The 20,560-nt window shown below is 41.9% G+C and overlaps 1 protein-coding gene across 13 annotated transcripts in view; it reads right to left on the bottom strand.

Annotated features, from left to right (window-relative positions):
- Nucleotides 1–20,560, bottom strand: part of epb41l2 (erythrocyte membrane protein band 4.1 like 2) — a 55,086-nt gene that overhangs the window by 11,961 nt on the left and 22,565 nt on the right. For 8 of the 13 annotated variants that reach the window (XM_037751134.1, XM_037751133.1, XM_037751140.1 and 5 more), the window contains exons 5-16: nt 18,193–18,297; nt 17,984–18,026; nt 13,760–13,835; nt 12,683–12,779; nt 12,468–12,592; nt 12,164–12,251; nt 9,699–9,851; nt 9,432–9,529; nt 8,110–8,282; nt 7,053–7,129; nt 2,572–2,622; nt 2,390–2,422 (exon numbers count right to left, since the gene is read on the bottom strand). In XM_037751134.1, coding sequence (XP_037607062.1) covers nt 2,390–2,422; nt 2,572–2,622; nt 7,053–7,129; nt 8,110–8,282; nt 9,432–9,529; nt 9,699–9,851; nt 12,164–12,251; nt 12,468–12,592; nt 12,683–12,779; nt 13,760–13,835; nt 17,984–18,026; nt 18,193–18,297 — 1,119 coding nt within the window. The other 5 variants (XM_037751132.1, XM_037751137.1, XM_037751139.1 and 2 more) reach the window with 3 other exon arrangements.

Raw genomic sequence — 20,560 nt, 5'->3', positions numbered from 1 at the left:
TTTTCTTTCTGTCATATTCTGTCTTTCACTCACAAATATTACTGGATACAATCAGATACAGTTATTTATTTATAGAGGAAATTGACTGATTGCATCACAAATTAAGGAGAATTTTCCTCTCAAAACTTACTTCTTCTGTATGCCGTAAAGAAAATACTTTTTTTTTTATCTTCCAACCCCTCAGCTTAGAATACTACATACTATATAGACTGCAGACACCACCAGACATTGCATCACTATCAGTCCCACGCTGCATAAAAAGACGTTGTTGTTTTAGTATGTTATCAAACCACGCATCGCTCGACGCTGGCAGCCAAATCACCAGCAAACAGGAGAAAAGCTCCTCACGTGGGTTAGGGAGGCAGGATTAGTCGGGGTTAGACACAGCTGCCTGGCAATAATCAAACTCTTTGATCGATCAAGGATTGGGAACAAGATAAAATAAAGCTCACAAAACGGCATTCAACATGCACAGGCAGAGCATGCATAAAAGTCACGTTCACACACACACACACACACACACACACCGCTGACCCTATTGACAAAGCAGCCATTGTGAACACTCAGCTTGGGAAAATTCCTGGAAGAGCAAGTCTCGACTGGACGGCTTTGTAGCAAGATACACATCGAGTAAATATTTTCCGTTTCATAGACAGAACACTGAAAAACATCTTAGTTCCCTTGTGGTGCACTCAGTACAACACGTAGAGGAGATTAGCAGATCTTATCACGATATGAAACCAAAACAATGAGCTAAAAGATGCTAAAACGCTTCGTAGAGCTGAGGGGAACTGTAGAATCGTGTGATAATTCTCTTCGGTTTAAGTGAAGCCAAAACACGTCAATCGCCCCCTGGTGGCTGGTTGCAGTATAGGTCATAAATCCCGCCCCCTCCTTGTTAGTAGATGGGACATTGGTCAAACCAAAATTGGTTTCTGTCATTTTAGGTAGTTCTTATCACGCTGATGTGTGTTCAAGTGTTCATTTTTCTGATAGGTTTGGTTTTAATTAGTTATTTGATGCTATAAAAAGGGGGCGAGACGTCATGATTGACAGCTGTGATTGACAGGAAGTGGAGACGCGTCGTCCATCTATATATACAGTCTATGATTTGTTACTACGAGTGACTTCCTTCAAAGTAACACAGTCATTTGATTAATTGTTGATATAATAATATTGATAAGTGCACCTTTAAGTTACATTTCTTCTATAGATCATTTATGACAATGTTCTCAGTCACGTTTCCAAGCCCATGTGTTCAAAATGACTGCCATGTGAAGTAGGACAATTAGCACTGAAACCATTTAATACCAAAACATTTTCAATCATACAATAAAAACAAAAAACAGGAAATAGCTGGAATTGAGCGTAAACTTGATATACAAACATCCACACACATAAACTCATGCAACAGAGCCTGAGAGTGCGAGAGGGCAGCAGTCTTGTACAGTGTAGTACAGTACAGAGGAAGTTGTAGTTCTGATGGCGTCAGAGTACACAGAAAACATGTAGTTCTTATATTCGGCCATCAGACGACGCCAGTACCAACCTCCAACATTAAATTACTGTGCCTCACATAAATATTGTCCCCATGCACTCTCATTGGACTCTGGAAGGCAGACATACAGTAAAAAAAAAATGAAATGGAGAAAATTAATTTAAAAAATAGAAATAAAAAGAATGAACTTTGTTTGAACTCTTCAAAATAAAACAAAATCTGGAAGAAAAATAAAACCATTGAATGAAATAAATGATAAATCATTAAATAAATCATAATAAAATAAATAAATGGAGTATAAATAAATAAAAAATAGGATATAACTGGCAGACATGTGGTGATATGGCCAACATGTCTCAATGAAGGCTGGAAGATGGGTACAAGCACAAATTAACAACATTTTGGTATTATTCTTTGAGTGTAATGATGCTAGAGCTCGTACCCATGTTGCCACATAAAAAAAAAACAAAGCAACACAAACCAACAAACCCCCAATGTGCTTTCAGGGAAACCCCAAAGTAATGGTAAACCACAGATAAGAACCAGAAACCAAACTGAAACTGTGAAACCACAGCAGAGCAACCGAAAGTGAGGATTTTGGGTGAAAGTGCCCATTCAGGATCAGTTTTTGCACTCAGACCAATCTGAAAACAAATGTATAACTTTATACCATCCGTTGTCAATAAGAATATTCAGATTTTTTTGTTTTTACAAACTCCAGATTGGGTCTTTAGTAGTTTCAAAAACTGACTCTGCATCGTGATGTTAACTTAGGGCAACTTCACCCTAAAGGAGACGTGAACCAAACCAAACAAACCAAACCAACGCGTGCCGAGCAAATGATTGACAGACCAAATAAAACAATCAAACATCCAATAATCATGTGTGAACCTGAGAGAGGGCGAGCTCACTGGCTCCGAGTGACTGTTGATGGGGGTGAAGTCAGGGAGAGAGTAACAGGACAGGTTAGGTTGCGTGCTCCACTGCACCATAAAACCATTTCCCCTTCAATATCTAGCTCTTTAGCAAGAAATTTTTGCGAAGCATGCTGGGTAAAGGCAGACCCTACAGACCTGGGTGGGCGAGGCCTCCGCATCACCAGGGCTTAAGTCCACCTCCTTAACCTTCAATGTCGTTGTCATGGCGTTGACAAAATGAGTAGGAGTAGGGGGCACGAAGAAAGAAAAATGTGAAATGGATGATGGGAAAAAGCTGGTTTCTCCCCCACCAGCAACCTTATGGTGTCAGGGAGCACTACTGGTCATGTGACCTTCGCACCACAGGAGCAGTAACATGAAAGGAGTCTGATAAAGGGAGGCAGCAGGTGCTACTGACTGCTCTCATCGTATATTACAAGAAGATTCAAAGTCTGTGTCGAAGTATATTTCTACCATATGATGCACATATAGTTATGTTTTTATGTACAGCATTCCTGTCTGGAAAACAGCTGATGAGTCTACAATACTGTGTTACATCCACTGTATCTACCACAAGTAAAATGCCAACTCTACTATAGTTCCTGTGTAGGTTTTTAAGGACACAAACGCTATTTTGTATTCAAATAGGACGATTACGGAACTATTCTCCGGGTGCTACGATGTTCATCAGCTTTTACTTTAGTAGACTTATAGTCACTCTGGCATTTAGGCACAATATGTCAGTATTATTTCCAACCAGTCTTTGGATCACATGTCTGTTCCACCTGCATCCACAGCTTCATTTTCCAAGAAAACGCCAAAAAGGCCACCACAAAAATGCCGTTAAAAACAAAGCCAACAACGGACGGGGGGTTGAGGAGGGAGTCCTGAACCTCAGGGATCAGGTGATACACTGTTTACTCTTAACACATCCATTAGCAACAATATAATAATCAATAAGCTTTCAGTGCTACAAGGTTGAGCAAACTACTCTATCTGCATGTACAGTTATAACATCTAATAAACAACTAAGCTTTCAGTGCCGCCCTTTCTTTGCACTACAAAGGCAAAACATAGCAACTGAAAATTTTGTCAAAAATAAAATTATTTTCTTGCTAAAGCGCTTATTTTTGGTACAGATCTCACCATAATCATTTGAATAGCTTTTTCAGTGAAAATTAGAATAACAATGTAAATACCGTTCCATCTAATATCACAAAACATATCGCAATTGCAATATCCGTCAAAATAATCGTAATTAGATATTTTTCTCAAAATCGTGCAGCCCTAAATATTATCAATTTATAATGTCGCTTCATTTGATGAGAGGCATTCATCTGCCGAGTGCCTCTTTGAGCATGACAACTACTAACAACTCATTTTAAAGATTTTTAAACAACTCTGAAAAAGTGTGTTTTGCGCATCACTACGTGTTATTGTTTTTTGCCATCCTGCAACTCTTTCCTTCCCTAACAGTCTCTGTACAATATTTATATATCTCAATATACCTAATATCTTTTCTCTATATTAACAACATAATAATTTCTCTATGTCAACATTGTGTATCCTTTATAAACTCTCTTTAGTAGTTCAGTATTTGTTTTAATAATTTGCGTAATCTTACTTATTCTAATCTTACTATAAACAATACAGTGGGGATTGGCAGGGTGCAGGGATGGTGAGCAAACATAAAATATTTAGGGTAAAGGACGAGGTGGTGGTGATGGCGGGACTGAATGGTAAAAGGAGAGGGGAGCGGTAGAGGGTGTATTTAAGCAGCGGGATCGCACATCTCTTGCGTCCAGGTAGCGCTCGTGTGAGCGTGGTGCCTGATGCGTGGAGGCGTGTGCGTCGGTGTGAGAGGAAAGCTTAACTGATCCTCGGACTGATCATTTGGCGTTTCTGTGATAAACACGGGCAAAACTGCCTTTCGTTGTTTGGAGACCACGTTCTCTAGGTAACACAGGGTCAGGCCGAGGGGTGTGGCTAAAATCAGGGCTAAGACCAAGGACTGGCTCGCCGTCAGCATCACGGCCAATAGGAAGACGACTAGCAGGCAGGGCAGGAACAGAGGAGAAGGGTTTAGGAGGTAGCGATGTATGGATGGGGTTAGGTTGGAGCAAGAGAGGGAGGAGAGAGCGGGGACAGAAAAGAAATAAGAGGGCAGAGAGGAGAAAGAGGGGAGGGAGGAAAGGGAGGAGACAATTGGAGGACAGGGAAGAGAAGAAATCGAGGGCAGATGTGGACGTGTTGGACGCCAAAGAACAGCAGGAACTAAACTCATAACTTTAGTGGGCAAATGGCTCGTAATGAATGCCACAAAACGAGTCAATTTGAATGCCAAACGGTTAAGAATTTGACGTAATCTGGGTTTAACGATACATTTGGGCGCGCTGACTGGCAGCTTGGACGCGGCGGGAGTAAAAAAGCTTGGTTTCTTTGTTAATCCTGAAAATAGCTTTGTGGGCAGACACCTGTTTCCATTCTTCCCCCAAACGGAGAGAAAACACAGGATGAAAGAAACATATTTAACCACACCCCTCAGAGAGAACCGGCTCCACCAATTTGGCAGTGCAGCTGTTGCTCTGGTTTCAACCTCGGCGCCCTCCTCAACTACGATAACCTCTGATGTTTGGGAGCTTGTGATTGGGGAAGGAGGGTTTTGTGCGGGGTGTTCGACATCAGCCAGCGGCTGATCGGAGAAAAGAGAGAAGGTGTTTGAGGGGAGGGCCCAGAGCGCGTGCGATGCGGTCGCGTCGTCGATAAGGTCGTCGTCTTCGGAAATGTCTGACAGGCCGTGGTCGAGCTCGGAGATGGTGTCGAGGGACGGGGGGAGGGAGGAGAGGGAGGATGACGAGGAGAAGGAGAGAGGAAACATGAAGATTGACTGATTGGAGGAGGTGAGATGCAGGAGAGAAGAACACACACAGGAAGAGAGGAAGAAGGGAAGGGAAGGGAAGGACAAAAAGAGGAGACAGAGTGGGTGGGAAAAGAAAGTAGAGACCCGTGCACACACATCCACAAAGTGAACAACAAGCAGTGAAGAAGTAAAAATAAGTTAAACATACAACAACCGACGCATTATGCATATAAAATATCATTTCATGTTTTCATGAAATGATGACAAAATGCAACAGGGAAGTGATAAAAGCAAAAAAAAAAGAAAGGGAGTGTGTGAATGAAAAAAAGAGAGAGGGAAAGAGACATAACATTAGTCAGTGAACAACACACCAAAAATAGGTTAAAAGTGAACACAGGGTTGAGCACAGTGCAGAGTACAGTTGTGTGCAGAAACGGTGTCAACGGGGTGCCGCCACTGGACGAAGAGGTCAATCCCACAGTGCGAGGGGAGGGAGGAGAAAAGGGAAAGTGGGGAGGTGGAACAGGAGGCATGCATAACATACAGTAATCCTCTATTAACTAAGTAGTGGTAGGCATAGATCCCTGATAAGGTACAGGACACTCTTTAGTAGGCAGCAGAGTCGTGCCAGAAGATGTCAATGTCGTGTCAAAATCGTGTACTCCTGCCTGGCAGCCTATAATAGCTGCTCTATAGTTATGTTAAGACCCAAAGGAAACCATTAAAATGAAGATAATCATATTTATCCAGTAAGCATTAAATGAAGATTTGAAACTTTCTCTGTCAGTCTTGTTGGTCACACACATATTCACAGCTTAAGGGGACAAAAGTGAGGATGCCTCCTTTGATCCTAGAGGAGGCAACGTTAAGTATCTAATGTATCCTGTGAAAACAGAAATGACATTATCATAGGACAAAGTCTCAGTAGAAACCAGATAAAAGCAGTATAAGCTTCCCAAACACCCCGGTGCTATTCATGGTCCCGTAGTAGTCAGCTATTCACTTCACTGCCTATACGTTGTGTACCAGCTTTATGAGGCGTTGGGTTGGCGTAGAAATAACAGCAAACGTTGTGTACCATTTCATTGTTCTAACACAAATTGAAGCTACGACCCACTGTGTTTGTCCTCACACGTGTACAACTTCAGATGTGAGAAAAGCCCACAGTGAAGTTCTTTGCACACCAAGTCTGTCATCCGATAAAAAACGTTACCTACAGAAACCTTGCACACTGAGTCCAGTGCGAAAATCAAACCTGTTCCGAAAACTTAAATGACAGACAAAAGTTTTGGAGTAGGTGTGTAAATGTGATTGACACAGTGTGAGGTTCAATTTCTAATGAAAAATACAGACTTGGTGTGCAAAGGCCTTAATAATGCTGCATGATTCTTCATATTATTACATTATTAACGTACCAACCCAGGAAAAATGCATGTAGTAGTTATAATGTTAATAAATCGTTTACTTTTACACACTCTTAAGGACACGTAAATGCAAAAACAGAGATGCTTGTATACACTAGGACGAGCCAAAAAAGCCACAGCTGGAAACATATTGATTTTTCCATCGCCCACGTATATAATGTCTCTCTCTTTGATACACAAACATATAAACAGTTCCTGCGGGACAATATGAGCCTCCAAGCAATAACATAATGGCAACAACAAAGAAACAAAAATGACTCGCTGCCTAACATTCATATATATTTCGTTTCTTTCCTTCTTTTTCTGTGTACATAAATGCATGTATCCACACATGACGAAAACACCATACACACCTTAGAGTCAGAGTGGAGCTCCAGGTGGGGATCACGTCCGTTCTCAGATGTGGCTTCAGTTATGCTGATCAACGGTGCTAAAGAATGAGAAAATAAACACACAAAATAAATTAATAAAAATAAAACATAACGTTCAACTTCTAAATTCAACACACAATAAAACTGTATGAAACTTCTACTGACAGAAGATGTATTTTCTTGTTCAGTTTAAGGTCACTGGTTTGTTTTTATCCTGGGACAAAAAAACACTTTCTACACATGAAGGTCAGTAGGTTGTAGAGTAAAAAATAGTAGGGATGCTCCGACCTTTTCAATTAAATTCTATGTTTCTATTCTATATACATTCATACATACATCGGTACTCGGTATCGGCCGATACCCAAAGCTCAGGTACCGCTATCAGGACTGAAAAAGCCAGATCAGTGCATCCCTAGTAAAAAAGACTTAATTTGAGGTATAAAACTGCAACAACTTAACAAGGATGATGTCTTGCAGTGGAACTATGTGTCCAGCAGGGGGTAATGTAAGATAGTGGAATGACCTGACACATGTGAAACAGCAGTGCACAGCTGCATGAAGTGGGATCTGTAAGCAAAAGCTGGAAAAAACGATGTGTACTCTTTTCCCCAAACAATAAAATATGTATTTGATGTGGCAACGGCTCGATGAAAATATTAATTAGCAACAATCTTATGCAGAAATTTAAAATGCATTAGTGAATTATTAAATGCGATCACTGCTCAGCCATCTCTCTGTACTGTATCTATATGCTGTATTGCTTTCATTGTGAAGTCCTTTTTTTTTCTTTTTAGATACACAAAACATTCTTTCTTTCCATCTCTTTCTCCGTCTCTCACTGTGTGACAGGAAACATATGCTGCAGCTATTTCCTGTATCTGGTCAGACACTAGCATTTCACATCCAAACACACACACACACACAAACGCATGCAAACCCTCCACCCACGACCCCCACCTCCATCTGCCAGTCATTCCTCTCACTCCTCTTTTCATCCATCTGTCTGTCCACTCATTAAATACTGTTAAATGTGTGTTACCTCCATCCAGACTGCGGCTGATACGTTTGGATGAGGTGCGTTCAAAGTTGGGCGCGGGTCGGTCTATGAGGGAGCTGGCCACGCGGGTCTGGGCCTGGGTTCGCCCGCTGTAACGGAACTTGGAGCCCAGAGTCAAGAAGCGGGCCTTGGTGGGAGGTTCTGGTGCGTTTAACCTACAGAAAAGAGACAAAGATGGATGAACGGAGGGAGGGGGAGAAAGGAAGATGGAGAAACGGTGAGAGGAGCGTGAATTTTAAAACATTTTTTATAGGGCTGTGAAAGTTAACGCGATAATAACATGTTTACGCGTTTTTGTAGCGGGCTCAGTTTTAAAGCTAGAGTGAAGATACTGGCATCATATGAAAGTAGAAAACCTAAGGAATTGGTCCATTGGCAGCTTGTTGTGAAGGAGGCTAACTAATGTTCCAAACTTACTCTAGATTTTGGTGAGGAAAAACTGTCCTGGCCAAGGGTCCCTTGACCATGACAAGATAAGAATGAAAATGGGTTCTATGGGTACCCACGAGTCTCCCCTTTACAGACATGCCCACTTTATGATAATCAAGCTAATCAAATCAACACACTGACAGCTGTTGTTGCCTGTTGGATTTGAGTTTGCTATGTTATGATTTGAGCATATTTTTTTATGGTAAATGCAGTACTTGTGAGGGTTTCTGGACAATATTTGTCATTGTTTTGTGTTATTAATGGATTTCCAATAGCATATATATATATATATTTGCATAATACAAACATATATGCCCACTCCCATGTTGATAAGCGTATTAAATACTTGACAAATCTCCCTTTAAGGTACATTTTGAACAGATAAAAAATGTGTGATAATTTGTGATTAATCATGATTAACTATGGACGATCATGCGATTAAATATTTTAATCGATTGCCCTAGTTTTTCCACATACTTTAACAGTCACAACTACATGCGCATGTGCAAGAGAGGCAAAAATGTTTCCAGGCAGCTCTTCCCTCAACAGGATATTAAAGCTTATTCCTTTCTTCTCTTACACACACACACACACAGACATACATACAAACACGGCACACACATGTGGCGACTACAAACGCAACAATGACGAGCACCTGCTTCATCTTTTGTGTGTATTATTGTGTATGTTTTGCCCCCGGGGCATCAGACTGATTAAAGAACCACAAGATACAGAGACCCAGCCTTTTGTTGAGCCCGATAAAGGACCAGATTCATGCATTGAATGTTACCTAACAAGCTGTGTCGTTCACTCTAAACTACAATCCCTGTGCATACACAGCAGGTCGTGTTTGCTTCATAGTGTGTATTTTCTACCTGAAGAAACTGTGATTCTCCACGCAGACTTTCCACAGCCTTTTGGCAGATCGATGATTCTGGAGTTTGAATCCCACCGTGCTCTCAAACTGCTCCGTCTGTGAAAGAAACATATACAACAAAAATCATGACATTTTATCCAAATATGTACAGTATGTTATGAGTACTCTGCTATGTAAACACTACAGAGATTAATTTCATGTACTGCATTCCTTTTGCGTAGTAAATCTCAGTATTTACAGTGTGCCTCAGTGTCTGGGTACGTACCTCTCCTGGTCTGATCTTAATGTAGAAGTTGTTCCTCTTGTATGAGATCTTGAGGATTTTGGGCCAAGCAAAGCGATTTATCCGGAGCCGGTCTTTGTAAACCAGGAGTCCGTTGGCGCACACGCCTAGCATGATGTCCACGCCCTCAGAGTCCTGTAATATTCAAGATTCAAATGTATAAAACAACACATTTGATTATGAATCTCGGTGAAACATCTGTAAATGCAGCCTGTCTGAATCAGATCATACTGTACACATCAATTGATTTTTAAAGTAGTCTGCTTAAGGTCAACAGAAACTCAATTACCACACAAACACTGTCATTCAGCACAACTCTAACATGGTTAGCTGACAGACTGACTCACTGACAAAGCTTTTAAGTCCAAGGCCATGTGGTAATGGTAAGGGAGATATTGATTACAGTAGTAAATTTACGTAGGGAAAAATCTGTCAGGCTAATGGTGGAGGATGCACTATGTTGATAATGGACAGTTTGTCTGGGACACACAAACATGTCACATGGCCTTAACATGCTCTCAGCTGCTCGTCAATCTCTGGGCTCCTGCTCGAGATACATTTTAGCACTTTGGCTTGGAAACATTGACAAAACGGATGTAGTAGGAAAACAATCTGCCACTTGCTTTTTAGGGATGGGGGGAAAAATCGATTCAGCATAATATCAATATTTTGCAATATGCAATATTGTATTGATAGACGGACGTCAAGTATCAATCTTTTATTATATAAATTATTAATATTGCAAATAAAATGTAGTCTAATAAAAACTAGGGCAGTCAAAGTTAACGCGATAATAATGCGTTCCGATTTTCAGGTTGTAAAAGTTTTAAAGCTAGAGTAAAGACACTGGTATCATATGAAACTACAAAACCCAAGGAATCCATTGTCAAATCCATTGGCAGCTAAATAACGCAACAAACTCAAGCTAAACTTTGACAAGGAAAACTGGCATGGCCATTTTCAAAGGGGTCCCTTGACCTCTGACCTCTACATATATGAATGAAAATGGGTACCCACCAGTCTCCCCTTTACAGACATGCCCACTCTATGATAATCACATGCAGTTTTGGGGCAAGTCATAGTCAAGTCAGGACACTGACACACTGACAGCTGTTGTTGCCTGTTGGGCTGCAGTTTGCCATGTTATGATTTGAGCATATTTTTGAATGCTAAATGCAGTACCTGTGAGGGTTTCTGGACAATATCTCTCATTGTTTTGTGTTTTGTTAATTGATTTCCAATAATAAATATATACACACATTTGCAAAAAGCAAGCATATTTGCCCCCTCCCATGTTCATAAGAGTATTAAAGACATGACAAATCTCCCTTTAAGGTACATAAAGTCAATATTTTAATCGATTGACAGCCCTTTACATAGAAAAGTGCATTTGTGTTTGTTCAATGTGATTCTGATAATTTAGTATGACTGAGAGGGCTCTTTTTTGGGCCTTGGGGGTTATGAAACTTGCACAACAAATTAATGGCACAGCACAGAAATAGATCTGCCCCCTTGAATTCCCACAACTTTGGTATGCCAGAGAAAAAGATTTGCAACATTTGAAACGCTCCCTCTCTCTTCTGCTGCTCTCATCTTTTCCCCCGGTGCTTCTCCCTCTGTGTTGCAAACAAGTGGAGCATGCCCTTAAAGGGGACTCGCCTCTTTCTCTCTTTCAAGGATCTGTCCCCGTCTCACTCTAACCTCATCTCTGTCCGTTACGTCTTTGTCTCCTCTGCATCCTCCATCTCACATCCTCTCTTTCTATTTCCAGACTCCCTCTCTCTCTCTCTCTCTCTCTCTCTCTCTGTCTCTCTCATGCATATTTCCTCCTTTTTTTCTTCCCGTCTTGCACAAAGACGCACAAAAATACTCAGCTACACATGGAAACATGCATGCACTCTGCTGATGACCCGCTATCCCAGTGAGAGAGACTGGCTGTTCCCATGGCAATGGCCTCCCTGAGTGTTTGTACAGCTGACACACACACACACATGCACGCACACGCGCGCAGTGACACAAACATGCAGACACCGACACACATCAAAGAAACTGTGCTAATCCCCTGATGTCAACAGCAATCGAGAGGAGAGGAGAGGAGAGAAAGAGGAGAGGAGAGAAAGAGGAGAGGAGAGGAGAGGAGAGGAGAGGAGACGAGACGAGACGAGACGAGAGGAGAGGAGACGAGACGAGACGAGACGAGACGAGAGGAGAGGAGAGGAGGAGAGGTTTTCAAAAAAAGGAAGCGGAGAGGAGTGAAAGAGGAGACGAAGAGGAGAGAGGAGGATAGGAGATGAAGAGGAGAGGAGTCAAAGAGGAGATGAAGAGGAGAGGAGAGGAGAGGAGAGGAGAGGAGTGAAAGAGGAAAGGAACAGGAGAAGAAGAGGAGGAGGAGAAGATGAGGAGAGAAGAGGAAAAGGAGAGGAGAGGATTCATTAATTTCTTCATACCTTAGCATGGTGCAGGTCCACCCCGTACATCGACAGTTTCTTGGCATTTTCTAGAAACTGGGTGTCGGCCTGTGCTGGTGTCATTCCCCTGAACATATTACACAAATTACTACAAACACCCTCAGATTAACAACAGTATTGTGGCATAAATCCGTAATTGAATTATACGGTACATGAAAAAGATCCAGTCATGGTCTCTTTATTACAGGTGTTACAAATCTACAGCTTTTAATGACAAGAAAAGGACATATATATACTTCTTCTCCCCGACTACGTTGGACTACGTGACCCTGTTCTTTCTGACCTGTGAGACTTGTGGAGCTCCAGAATCTTCTCCTCCATCTCTTTGTTCTGATTGGGCGCAAAGGTCAGCTGACCGACGCTGTCCAGAGGCCGAGGCTGGTCGGGTTCATAGTCGCCAATTTCTGCCTGTAAACCAGAGACGCATAAGCAGAAAAAGTCACATGTGGGAACTGCACACTTGCAAGCTGCACAGACATACAGTAGATTGTATTCTACCTGCAGTGTGTATGACCCCAGCAGAGCGTGGGTGACAAAAGAGCAAGGCAGTCGACCCGAAGCCACGTCTTCACGGAGCTGCAGACACAACAGGTACCTACAAGAGAGAAAACAGGTTGGGGTTTTAGTTGAAACTAAGTCTACTCACAACAAAAGCTTATTCTAAGCCTTTCTTTGAACTGAAACCGGCTCCATTGTTCGTGATAATAATAAAGTGATCCGAGCAGCCAAATTGCCTCCTGTGAGGCCCGGGCACAGGGTCAGCTGGAGCGGATTAAATGTCTTTGTTGGCGCTGTGTTTGTTGTAGAATTTTCTTACTGTGCTCGTACACTGTTTTTTTGGGATAACCTTATGCATCTGAGTTTGGGTATGTAATGGTGAGGACTGTCAAGTGGTTGTTGTGTGGATTTACGACAGTGTGAGCCGTCCCCTGCTGTAAACCTTTGTGGAAGAATTCATTCATTATGTGAATGGAGCTTCTGTTTGACAGACTGATTTTCGCACACCTCAGGGTGCTGGTAAATGTCATTCAAAGTCACCTTGGCGGGACTTGCTGACATGGAGGCTTAAACCCCAGTCATCCAGTTACAGGGCTTCTCTTCACTGGACAATAATGTGTTTGACTGTGTTTATATGGGTCATTACAGAATGAAAAATAATTGAAAAAATTAAAAATTAAAAGGCGTTACCTTCCATTTATACATTAATACATACAATAATAGTCTGGGGCAAACCTTGGGAAACTTAACAAGATGAAAAAGCAAAAATGATACACCTGTAAAAGGTGGAGGAGGAAAAATAGTTCCTGTAGCCACACAATGCAGGTCAGTAGTTGGTACTTGTCTAGGCGAGTGTATGCGTGTTAGTGAGTGTGTGTCCTCGATTAGCCTTTAGCTACAACCATCAGAGAAGTTGTTCGCCCCATTAGACATACACTCCAACCTAAATGCTGTGTCCTTGGAGCATGCCCCAGTTTGTGTGTGTGTGCGCATGCATATGTACAAATATAAATGAATTGGCAATACAACTGAACTGCATTCTCAATTATGTTTGGAAGGAAAGGTTGGTGTGTGTACCTGGTAATGTCTTCAGTGAGCAGTGAGGGGTCGGGAGGGTAGAACTTGACGTTGAAAACAAACTGCCAGTTGTTACCTGGAGGAAGAGAGATTATTGTTCATGGTGATTTGCAGCACAATAATGTATAATAAGTAGAGGGGGATATGTATATATGACAACTAGAAGAACAGAGTTTAAAATGGGAACATTATGATCAGGGTTGTTTGTATTTCTATTGCAATTCCATCCATCCCCCTGCCCATCACACCCATCTGTGTGTGTGACAGAGAGAGAGAAATGGGTGAGTAAGGGCAACTAATGCAGAACAGATTTTAGGCTGTACTAAGCCTAATACATCACGCACGCATACACACACACACACACACACACACACACACACACAGCAGATCTGGTATTGCATAACCTCATTCTGGCCTCATCAAATACCAAACTGTAATCTTTATCATCATCATCAGAAACAAAAGACACGCAACATCCCTTTTTCCTATTCTCATTCCGGCAAGGAGGCCATATCACCCTGCTTGGCTGCCACCTTCTCTATCTCCGCCCTTTCTGTATCGCTTGGCTCCGCCTCCACCCAATAACAACACACACATGCACACTCAATATAAACATGGGGATCACGTCGTCTGGAAAATTCCATCCGGTAAAAAGCTGACGTCGCATCGAGACCGTTTCCTCCTCCAAGGTCACACACGAAGACCACGTACACACGCATGTGCGCACACAGCACGTACATGCACAGAGCCTTCACAGCTGCATCCCCAGAGGAGCAGGGAGAACAGTGACACTGTGAAATGACGTGAGGAAACTCAACATTGACACTCTCTTGCTGCGAAAGATGGAAAAGGTCGATACAACACGTGAGGGTGAAAGCACGTTGAAATATTAAACTCCCATTTCATACTGATATATGGTGTTTTTTTCATATTCTTTCCACGGATTTCAGTTTTTGTCGCTTAACACACAGAAACGGAGAATCTGGAGTCCTGTTTTCCTCGCCTGTCTGTGAGTACGGATGTGTGTTGGTGTATGTATGAGATGTGTCTGGGAGAGAGATTGAGCTTGCATGAATTGTTGGCAGCACTAAGTGCTTTGGGAGTCTCTCGTGACCATTTTGTCTTTCTACACGACCACGTGCCGCCCATCAATCCGCTCCATGACGCATAGAATATACACATACTGAAACATATACACATCCTATCCCTCACCTCCCTACGTCCACTACTCATCCTATCTCATCCACAGGTCTTTCCCAGCTCATATTTTTCTATAATAAATAAATATATATGTTTAAGTGAATTAATGACTTGCATAATTCCATAAATGTAGGAATTCGATCCATTAATTGTAAAACACGCTTGCCTTATATTTTAGCAGCTGCCGTTTGCTCTCACCATAGAAACTGAATTGGCTGTAAATGCACCATGACAGCGTACTAGCAGCATCAGCACGGTGAGACACCCAACACCATAAAGGTTAGTTTGATTGTGGAGAGAACATGCGTGCTGCTGTTAAACATTAACAACAGCCACACGCACTAAGAGAGGTCTACTGCCTGGACTAACTCCAGACTCTTCAGCCTCCCTTCCAGGGAAATTCACCCCGAAAGCGAGGCGAAATCTTGTTCTCATTATCTGTCAAAGTGACTTCTAAGGAAGGGGCTCGCTCGCATGGATAAATATTTTAGTGGGTGGATTTTTCTGTGCCATTTGTTACAATGTATTTGACTGCACTGCAAGATTGTTTGAGGTTAAAGTTTCATTTTTATTGGCTCTCAGTCTCATTCCAATAACGAATACTTCAGCTTCTTTTGAAGTAAAGTTTTTCCCCTCTTATTTTTCTGCTGTAACACTTTTCCCAACTTTCTTCCCTCTCATTATTTACTTTATTCTGATCGGATTTATATCATTTTACATTAGAGTTGTTCCGATGCCAGTATCGGAAATGCCTCCGATACACCCTAAAATGTTGGATCGGATATCAGCGACTACACCAGTCTTTGCACCGATATGATATCACGTTATCATATGATTTATCAGCTAGTTTACCCTACACAGGAACAACAACACATGTCACTTGTATCCTGTCTAATGGGTACTGCACATGTGCAACTCTCAACAGAGATAAGAAAGAAGAGAGATGGCTCACTCGTTAGCTACTTCCATCATCAGCCCGGTTAAAAAAAGATTGCCACGTCTGAAATCGATGATGGAAGTAGCTGACGAGTGAGTCATCTTGTTTCTTTCTCATCTCTGTTGAGAGTTGCACATATGCAGTACCGATTGGGCAGGTGCTTGCAGAGAGTGTAACGTTAGCCAGAGCTAGTGAAATGTCAGGAATTTGGCAATATTTCAATCTGGAAAATCCCACCAGTAAGGCGGCGACGTGTTTTTAATGCACTGGTATTGGATCGGTCTGATACAAATGTTCAGGTATCGGTATCAGGAAAGAAAAATATGGTATTGGAACATCCATATTTTAAATGTTTTAGGTGGAGAGAAAAAATCGATACAGCATATAATTGCGATATTTTGCGTGGCAATATTGTATCAATACACAGATGTCAAGTATTGATCTTTTATTATATGAACAGCCTCTTAATAATCCAGCTACTGTTCTGTCTTTCAGAGGCTGTATCTGGCTCAGTCTTAAAGCTATAGTGAAGATACTGGTATCATATGAAACTACAAAAACCTAAGGAATACATTAGTACCAATCATGTCATGATAGCTTGTCGGGAAGAACGCTAAATAACGCTCCAAAGTTACGCTAAAGTTTGGGCAATGAGTCTAGACAGAACCATCATACCCACACACCACTAAACAGCAACCCCAAGGAAATCTGTAGAGCAAACAACTGAAATCACTGACTTCTATTAAGAGTCAATGTTTGTCCTCTTCTTGCAGGTGACAATACCAACAGCTCTGTTTTAGATCTTTATATTTCAACGGGTGGTTTAGGAAGGCTTTAAAAGCACATAGAGCAGCTTTGATCTTTCCAAAAATGATTCAAGATCCAAGCCCGGTATGTAGTGACGTAAAGTGGTGACGGCCGAGTTTACACTGATGGTAGCTTAGAGCGGAACGGTGTCAAACCTGTCATTTGTGTGGTGGTGCTGTGTCTGCTGTACACACGCAGGCATATATATATCCAACTCACAGGATACAGCCTCTATAAACATTCACACATGTGCAGAAAAATGTACACAAATGAACACATGCAGCTGGTTGCATACCACTCATCCATGAACCACAGGCGCTCACAGCGACACCGCCACAAAAACACAGGCATGCATGTTCACAACACACACACAAACTGTGGTGCTTACACAAACACAGTCTGCACACACCCAACTACCTCACATACACTAATTCTAAAATAACACTTTATGAGCCAAAATTATATGTTTTTAGTGAGCCTTTCTCTTAAAAGTGCAACTTCGAAGATTTAGGTTGTGTGTTAAAGCCTGTTTTGACTTTATTGTAAAGAAGGAGAAGCGAGAAAGAAACAGCAAAAGAAAATATGTAAAGGTTATCTTGAAGAAGAGACTCTTTCATGACAGTCATCTAGAGTTACTGGAATACTCTTCAAAAACCCTCAAAGAAATCATTACGTTGCACACCAACAAATAAGAAGAAGAACAACTAATTAAATCCTCAACTAATGAAATGACAAATTGGAGAAACAGCAAGCTGATTAATTTAACTTCTAACACGATTCTGTTGGTCATCGTGCTCTGTACTGATCAACTGGTCAAACGTAATTGTTACGGGCACATGCGTGCATTCAAAAGTAAAACAAAGCTTGAAGTTATGCTTGGCTGCTCCACACACTTGATAGCTGTCTATCAACAAAAGACAAGATGCTGCACCTCGCCCCGCATTCATAAATTAACAACAGTTAATAAAGAGAGATCAATAAGTAATGAAGCGGAGCGATCACACATCGGTAACCTCTTCCACGCCGCCGGCTCCGGCAACACTGCTGTCGTTTGGTTTCGAATGTCTCTGGCTTTGTTTGTTTGACTTAATTGTGATGCTGTTTATTTTTCCTTTAATATACTTGAACTCTTTTATTAATTCAGGATTTATATTTAATTCATCGCCTTTTGGCTGAGAAGTTGGGGACCCAGGTATTTAGTGAAACAACTTGTTAAGGCAGGCAGAGATGGAGATGGAGATGGATGGAAATGTAAAGGAAGCAAAAAAAATGAAACTTACTGCGTATCTGTCTCTTGATTTCCTTAGTGGGATCCAACCAACACTGGAGAGGTAGCGAGACACAGAGCAGGAAGTAAGTTAATGAAACAGTGTCACAAGACACTATACAGACGTCCGTGCCTGGGGTTTCTATATGTGTACATTACTGACTTATGTGGCGTACTGTACATCCTGTGTATGTGTATGTGTATGTGCGTGCGAATGAATACCTTCTGTTCATGGTTATCCGTGTATGAGAGTCCAAAGTAGTCTTTCTCCATTAGGTTGAGGTGCTCACACACCTTAAAGAACAGGAACTGGCCCTTGGCACGTTTCTGCAGCGAGAGAGAGATTCAAACACAAAAGTGTGTACATTACTTTACGTTTTGACACATCAAAAGGTACGAAATGTTTCAGCTGTCAAGTTTCAAATGTCATTCTAGCTTGAGAAATATGATTGCGAGAACATTTTGCATGGTCTAGAGAGACACTAGTTCACTCCTCTCTATCAATGAATCTCTGTTTCTTTACATCTGTCCCATTATTCTATCCCTCTCTTTCTCCATCCCTCCATCTGTGTCTGGGCAACGCATTCCTTCGCAGGCCCGATGGGGGCCCTAACCATAAAATCCTCCACGCTCAACTATGACAATGACATTTAGCACACATCCGCGCATGCAACGCACCAGCACGCACGCACGCACGCACGCAAACACACAGTGGCGCCCTTTAGACCGACAGAAGGTCAGACGGAGAGCGGGTGGAAAAAAAGATGAGAAAGAATGAAATCATTAAATAATGTTCATTTCTTTTCAGTTAGTCAGAACAGCTTCAGTCCAACACTGTGCGCGCACACACACACACACACGCACACACACACACACACACACACACACACACACACACACACAGACAGAGTGGCGTTACACAGACAGAGTTGCAGACAGGGCAGGGAGCGTGGTGAAAGTGGAAGGAAAGAGGATGAAAGAGTGCATTTTTCTTCTTCTCCAGCTGGGACCCTTGAAAACATCTGCGGTATTTTCCTCTACTTGGTCAAAGACATGCGCCACATTCACGCACACTCGCAGCGTAGTTGCATTCTGGACGCCCAAAGAATGTGTTAATGTGACCTTTCTTTGTCTGTGCCAGTGTGCCTCCAAGCAAGGCACTAGACACTGATTGTATCCCCAGCAACATAAATGATAAAAGTCAGTTGTACAGCTTTAAATCCCTTCATCACCAAGTATTAAATTGCTATAATAGCGAGATCAAGATGAATGGAGTCATATAAATGTAATCATGAAGGATAATAAAACCATATAATGATCATATAAGAGCTAAAGAGATGAAATGCTCGTCTGCATCTTGTTTTTCTGTGTAAACACGAGGCAGTAAATGCAACGCTCTATGCGTCAACCCAAAGCAACTGTGCCTGATATATGCAAACACTACTTGACTCATGTCTGAAACCTTATGAAATTCTATGAAACGCTACTTAAACCGTGTGACACTAAAATCCTGCTGAAACCAATACTAATGAAATTCTTAGAAACAGCATTAAGACCATGTGACACTAAGACTCTCCTTTGAAACCCGCCGTTAGGGAGAGGCAGAAAATGTCTGGACAAGATTTCCATACAAGGCATTACAACTAATAAAATATGCATTAAGTTATTACACTGCAATAAATTTGATGCCATAATAAATCGGACAGATGGATGATAGAAGAATAGATGTTGAGGGTTAGAGTAGAAACTGGTGTGTGTGTGTGTGTGTGTCAGTGTTAGAGGCCTGCTGGGCAAAACAGAAAATTTAATCTCTGGAATGCATTGTGCATCTCTCACTCTCCCGACCTAACTATGCCTGTGTGTGGAGGGTGGGATAGATGGATATGTGTGTGTGTGTGTGTGTGTGTGTGTGTGTGTCTGTGCATTTCAGGACAATAGCAGTTAGTCGCAGTATCAGCGTTTTCTGTTGCGAGACAAAGCAGCTACTGTTCAAACGACCGTAGACACTCACAGGCACGCTGTTGGGCGTTGGCATACTGTAGATTAGGGGAAAAGGGTTCGCCGTGGTGAAGTTGCCAGTTGAAATCCCCAAAACCAAATGTACCAAAATCTAGACATGGCACAATGCTCGCTGTTCTGTTGAGGGGCCCTTGAACCAGGCACTTATCTGTCCACGGGTCCAGTGGACCTGGACGGTGGCTATTCTGGGCAGCTTCCCACTGAATGTGAGTGAGTGTGGGAATGTGAGGAGGGGAATTGCTAAAAAAAAAAAGGAATGCTGCTTTGGAAGCACAAGGTTTTAACCATAACTATGGTACTAATGAGAAAAACACACATGTAAAAGGACGATCAGATAAGCAACCAGTGGGAAACCTCCGGATCTGAGAAGTAAAGCCAATGTGGAAGTGCCTTAAACTTGCATTTCTTTAATAACCAGCAGGGGGCGACTGCTCTGGTTGCAATAAGAAGTCTGATTGTATAGAAGTTTATGAGAAAATGACAATGGCAATCCACAAACCAATGGGTGACGTCACGGTGACTACGTCCACTTCGTATATACAGTCTATGTAAGCAACAGTGGAGCAACAAT

The sequence above is a fragment of the Sebastes umbrosus genome, chromosome 18 (assembly GCF_015220745.1).
Source record: "Sebastes umbrosus isolate fSebUmb1 chromosome 18, fSebUmb1.pri, whole genome shotgun sequence".
Taxonomy (NCBI): domain Eukaryota; kingdom Metazoa; phylum Chordata; class Actinopteri; order Perciformes; family Sebastidae; genus Sebastes; species Sebastes umbrosus.
The sequence above is the reverse complement of the archived record's forward strand: the minus strand, read 5'-3'. Positions and strand labels throughout refer to the sequence as shown.